This window comes from Hydra vulgaris, chromosome 02, assembly GCF_038396675.1.
Source record: "Hydra vulgaris chromosome 02, alternate assembly HydraT2T_AEP".
Taxonomy (NCBI): Eukaryota; Metazoa; Cnidaria; class Hydrozoa; order Anthoathecata; family Hydridae; genus Hydra; species Hydra vulgaris.
Genome location: NC_088921.1, coordinates 32,295,176 through 32,301,175, shown reverse-complemented (window position 1 = coordinate 32,301,175; position 6,000 = coordinate 32,295,176). Strand labels below are relative to the sequence as shown.

General features: G+C 23.8%; 1 protein-coding gene across 1 annotated transcript in view; it reads right to left on the bottom strand.

The window, feature by feature from the left end:
* Nucleotides 1–2,870: 2,870 nt before the first annotated feature.
* LOC100197406 (rab GTPase-activating protein 1) overlaps nucleotides 2,871–6,000 on the bottom strand; it is a 131,310-nt gene continuing 128,180 nt past the window's right edge. Inside the window, exon 23 of the mRNA XM_065790625.1 lies at nucleotides 2,871–3,267. Within this exon, the coding sequence (XP_065646697.1) occupies nucleotides 3,001–3,267 (267 nt within the window). The 3' untranslated portion in view covers nucleotides 2,871–3,000. The remainder of the gene's footprint in view (nucleotides 3,268–6,000) is intronic.

Sequence of the window (6,000 nt, the reverse complement as noted above, 5' to 3'; positions counted from 1 at the left end):
TTTAGTTTAATGTTTATATAGTGTTTAAACTTTTAAGATTTAATTTTTCTAATGTCTCTTTAATTTTAACATGGTTTAAAAATAAAAAAATTTCTTGTCAACAATGTCGATTTTAATCGCTGAGTCAGCAAACATTAGGTTTGATATCTATATTAATAACGACTGCAACCAATAACACATTTTTTTATTATTAAGTTAAAAGCAGTAATAAAAAACTATTCTCAAAAGAATACGAGTATGTTACTTAGTGAGATGACAATTTTTTATTTGTTTACTTATGAAAATTAGGTAATTCCAATTTCGGTAAAAATCAAAATTTTATGAAGAGCAAAAAGTACTTCACTACTCAATTTCAAAACTAAATTAAATAAACGCTTATAAATTTTATAGTTAGTATTATTTTCGGGCATTCATTTTTAAAAATATTACGATGCGTCAACGTTTTATTTTGTTAGATTTAATCATTTGCTTTTGTATTTAAGGGCTTAAAAAAGTTTTTGATTTTATCTACTTTGAAACTTTAGGAAATGCTTTATTATAATGTTTAACAAATTTAGTTAAAAGGTATATTAGACTTTATCCCAGTATATAAATTTATTATATTTTCGTTCCAATTTTCACACGATATAATGTAATAAATAAACTTAATAGAAGTATCATTTAATAATTGTGTTTCTACATTCCTTTTGTAAGCATGAGATTTATTGCATTTATTTGGTATAATAATAACCGGAATATGATTAGAAATATTCGTTTAAAAAATTTCAGTTTTTATTTTTGCACTAATAAATTGATTGATCTATTGATGTCGTGGTCCTTAGTTACCCGCAAGGGGTCATTAATGTAAATAATGTAAATAAATCTTTCTGAATTGAAAAATCACGACAAATATTTATTAACTTGTTGATTGACAAATATTTAAATATATATCTATTATATGTTTATTATTTATTATTATTAAAGTTTAAAACATTTAGGTTAGTGTGACCGACAAAATTTTTAACGGTTTTCATGCATTATGGTTCGTAATTGTTCGTGGTTAAACTTAAAGTGAAAGTTTTTTCTTATATATATGATATATATAAGCTATTCATACACTATATATATATATATATATATATATATATATATATATATATATATATATATATATATACATATATATATATATATATATATATATATGTATATATATATATATATATATATATATATATATACATATATATATATATATATATATATATATATATATATATATATATATATATATATATATATATATATATATATATATATATATATATATATATATATATATATATATATATATATATATATATATATATATAGTGCTTTGATAATACAAATAAAATACAAATTTTGATATATAATTTTAGTATTATATTTTATAGCAATATATATATAAATTGTCTTAATCGGGATGATGGCGATTATGTGAGAGAAATATAGCGGTTTTATTTTATATATATATATATTTTAATATACTTGATAACGAGGGTATCAGTATTGCCTTGAAATATCGTAAAAATAAATATATTTTAAACAAATATAAATTAATCCATAAAATGAAGTTTTATTTTAAAATATTTTTACATCTATTTTAAATCTATTGAAGATGTCAACATTTAAAATTTACATTGAAAAATACCATATTTGGCTATGGTAAAACATGGTAACGGCGTTTACAAAGAAACCAGCATGCTGAAAAACCTGAAGGTCTGAATATGGTTAAATGCTTTTCCGCGGTGCTCTGTGATAAGAAAGTTAAGACTTCTTGGAGCATCTAAATAACTAATTAAAAAAAGTAAAAAAAATCAGGGGAGAGGAAAGTTTCAACATGGTGGTTAATTTAGAGAAGATTGTCCCAGCCTTTAACTTAGTAAGTCACTTTCAAACTAATTATTTTTATCATGGCACCATGTTATCATGTTTTGCTAAAGCAAATAATATAAAAACTACACCTTTTTGCGTTTAAATTAGCCAAATTAAAGTGAAAATTTGGTGTAGAGGATGACAGGGTAGTATTACAAATGGGGAAAGACGACTTTTTGTATTTTTGTAACTCAACAAAAAACATTTAAAAATGGGTACAAGTAAAAACTGTATGAATAGCTTGCGTTTTAAAGTACCAATTGTTTTTTTTAAATATTGTTGCAGTGATTTTCTATACATTATTTTATAGCTTGAAAAAAATATATGATGGCTAGAGTTATTGCTAACACGTGTTTATTTTGCAATACTGTAGGTAAAGTTGTTGGTAGTTTTTAAATTTAATAAAGTTAGGGACATAAAAAGCACAATAAATTTTCTTGCCTAAATTATATAAACCTGACTATATAAAAATATTTATGAACGTTACATTTTAATTTTTATTACAAATATTTCTATGACAATTTTCCAATTATCGAGTATTTATTTTATCTTCACTTCCAAAACTAAATTTTTTCTCTAAATATAACCATTTAATCATGACAACCTAGGATAAATAATAAAATTCTTTGATGTCTTTTTAAATCTTTTTGAAATTCAGCAAAAAATCTAACCACCAATAAAATTAGAAGAAATTATTTCGAATTTTATTTTTCTTAAGGTAAACTTAATTAACCTTCTCACTGAGCGGAATTTAATAACGAAGTTTTTATATCTCATATATTTCAGACTTCGGATCTAGGTGCCTTGATTCGACACTCTAGTCACTATTAGGCTGCATCAGAACGTTAATATTTTATGTTAACTTTTTCTAATTTCATTTTAAAATATTTAATTAAAATTTAATGATTAATTTTTTCATGAGAAAGCAAAAATAAATAAATTGCAATTTATAGAAGTAAATCAACAACAAAATATGATTTAAGATGTGTTTCTTATTTACAAGATGTTTCAAATAATATTTATGTACAAAACAACAATAATACGTTTATAAATTTAATAATATTGAAAAAATAATACTTTGTCAGTTGTTTCTTGGTCACCTAGCTACCGTTTGTTATTTATTACTACTTTTTTATACCACGGTCTTTCTGAAGCAACCGCTAAACCATGTAACTTCATTTCGATTTCATCAGCTCTATTCCTTTCTTCAGCTAAAGCAAGCTTAGTGATAATTAATTCAGTTTCTAAATCTTTTAATTGCTGATCATTGTCATCTTTAGGAAATATGACAGGAGATACTGTGGGTGACGATCCTGGACTTGGATGGTGCAATATATTTTGAGAACATTTTTCACAACTACTTAGCTGTTTCTAAAAATATAATAGTTTATTTAAAAACTTGGTCCACGAGCAATCAACGCCTAAAATAAACCTGTTTATTGATATATTACTCCATTTTCAATGATAATAAAAAATTTTGGCACCTAAAATTAAATATTTGTGTGATTTGAATTATTAATCGGTCTAATATTTAAATTAGTATCTGATATTTAAATTTGAATAATTTCAAAATTTCTAATTCTATTTTTAGGCCTATAAAATAAAAAGTATAATATATATATATAAATATATATACATATTTATATATAAATATATATACATATATATATAAATATATATATATATATACATATATACATATATATATATATATATATATATATATATATATATATATATATATATATATATATATATATATATATATATACATATATATATATATATATATATATATATATATATATAAAGAGAGAGAGAGAGAGAGAGAGAGAGAGATAGAGAGAGAGAGAGAGAGAGAAAGATTTTTGACTAAAATATGGAAAAATAGTTAATAAGTTGTTTTTATGCAAAAATTTAATTCTGCTGATTTACAACTCTTTCAGTTTTCATAACTAAAAGTGTTAAAAATAACACTTTAATAAATTACTTAATAAATTTTTTTACTAGCTAGTTTTTTTTACCTTAGCAACTTCATAGCAAAAAAAAACCAAGACCTTAAATTTAACTAGACAGGCTTATAGATTCAAACGCACACACACACACTAACAAAATTAACTTAAATAGAAAATTAAAATAATTTAAATAGATTAATTTTTAAAGATTTATCTGTTGATGATTTGCTAAGAAAATATTTAGAAGACGTAAATAGAAATTTTATGGACTCATCCTAAAAACATTTTCATAAGTAGATGAACATTTGAACTTTGTATAAATTTTAAAATAATTTATTATAATGATGGTGGAGACAGGATAAAATCACTTTAAGTAATTCGGATGATTAGAATCAGTGACTATTCCAAAACTTTTACAGTCACTGATTATAATAAAGTTGATAAAAGATTTGAAACCATATATCAACTTTGATATGCAAAAAAACTTAGATCTCTTCATTAGACAAATTTGGATACTGAAAAAACATATTTCTATAGGTTTTCTAGGTTTCGAACATCCGAACAAGTCTGAACAAGTGAGACAAACTCAATCTAAACAAGTGAGACAAACTCAGAATTCCTAAGACAATGGAATTTTGTACACATCTAGAACTACCATACCAACTTTGGTGTGTTTATCAATTGTCACTTTTGAGAAAATATGGTTTGAAGTTTTCATTTTTTTCACAATTTTTCATAAAATTTTGAGGCAAACACACGCTTTGCTTTTTTTTTCTTTAATTCTTAATTTTATTATTATTGTTAATAATTGATTTTTTTTTATTGTGAATATAATTTGGTATTTAATTATTCTATTATTATTTAACTATATATTAATTAATTTAAAAACTAAATAAATTGGTATTTATTGGTATTAAAGGAGGTTTTACTTTAATACATTAAAGTGGTACCACCTTAAATTATCAATTTAAGTAAATAAATAAAAAACAAATAAAAAAGTTGACCAATATTAATAACATTTTCAACCAATATTAATAACATTTTTAAGCTTACTAAGAAAAAAAGAAGAATATTGTTAAAGTGCACAAGTGTAGTAGACAAAATATTAAAAAAACTGTAAAAATGTAAAGTAGAGAACTTAGTAAAAGCGTTGTCTTCCGTTAATAAAGGAATATCAACAATATTGTGGTTATTATTAGCAGTAAACAATTGAATTTTGTTTTGGTTAAAATTCACAAGCCACTACAAGTTATAAGCACAGAAGAAAGAAACATAAAAAGATTATCAAATCTTTTAATCTTTAATAATCTTTCCTAAATACGTCATATAAAGTAAGCTTATAGAGAAGATCATCATGCTAGACTTTATTGAAAGCTATATGTCATAAACAATAGTTCTTGCCTTGCTGCCTCCATCTAATCTATTGATTGTCAAAGAGTAATTATTATTTTGCATACCTTCAGCTGACATAAGGCATGGAATAACCTCTAAACTTTCATTAAATTCAAATTCATTAAATTAATCAAGTTTCTTAAATTTACTAATGATCTAATCTGAGGTTGGTTATTTTTGCTTCTTAGACATAAAATAATATATGTATATATATAACTACATATATGTAGTACACATATGTATATATATAACTACATATATGTAGTACACATATGTATATATATAACTACATATGTAGTTATATATATATATACATATTATATATATGTATATATAACTACATATATGTAGTATTAAATGAAGCATTGCGAACAAAAGGGGCACACCAACCTAATTTCGAAAATCCGTTTTCTTTAACCATTTTTTACTTCAGTCTGTCATCAAGAATATAACACAAGATCAACGTGTCAGTGGGCCTCTTTCTGACTGAAAATCAATCAAATTTCAGTCTAGAAACTTCAAACGCGATTTAGGGAGTGTTCAAAAACCATGTGGTAGCTTGATGGGGGGGGGGGGGTCTAAAAAAAACCACCAACTACCACAGAGGGGGAGGGGGGTGTAAACTCTTTTACCACGTGGTAGGAAAAAGTGTAATTTTGCGCACTTACTCAAAACTTGATTTTGGTTGGTGTGTCCCTTTGCAAATTTCAGTCTAGAAACTTCAAACGCGATTTACTCAAAACTTTTACTTTTATTA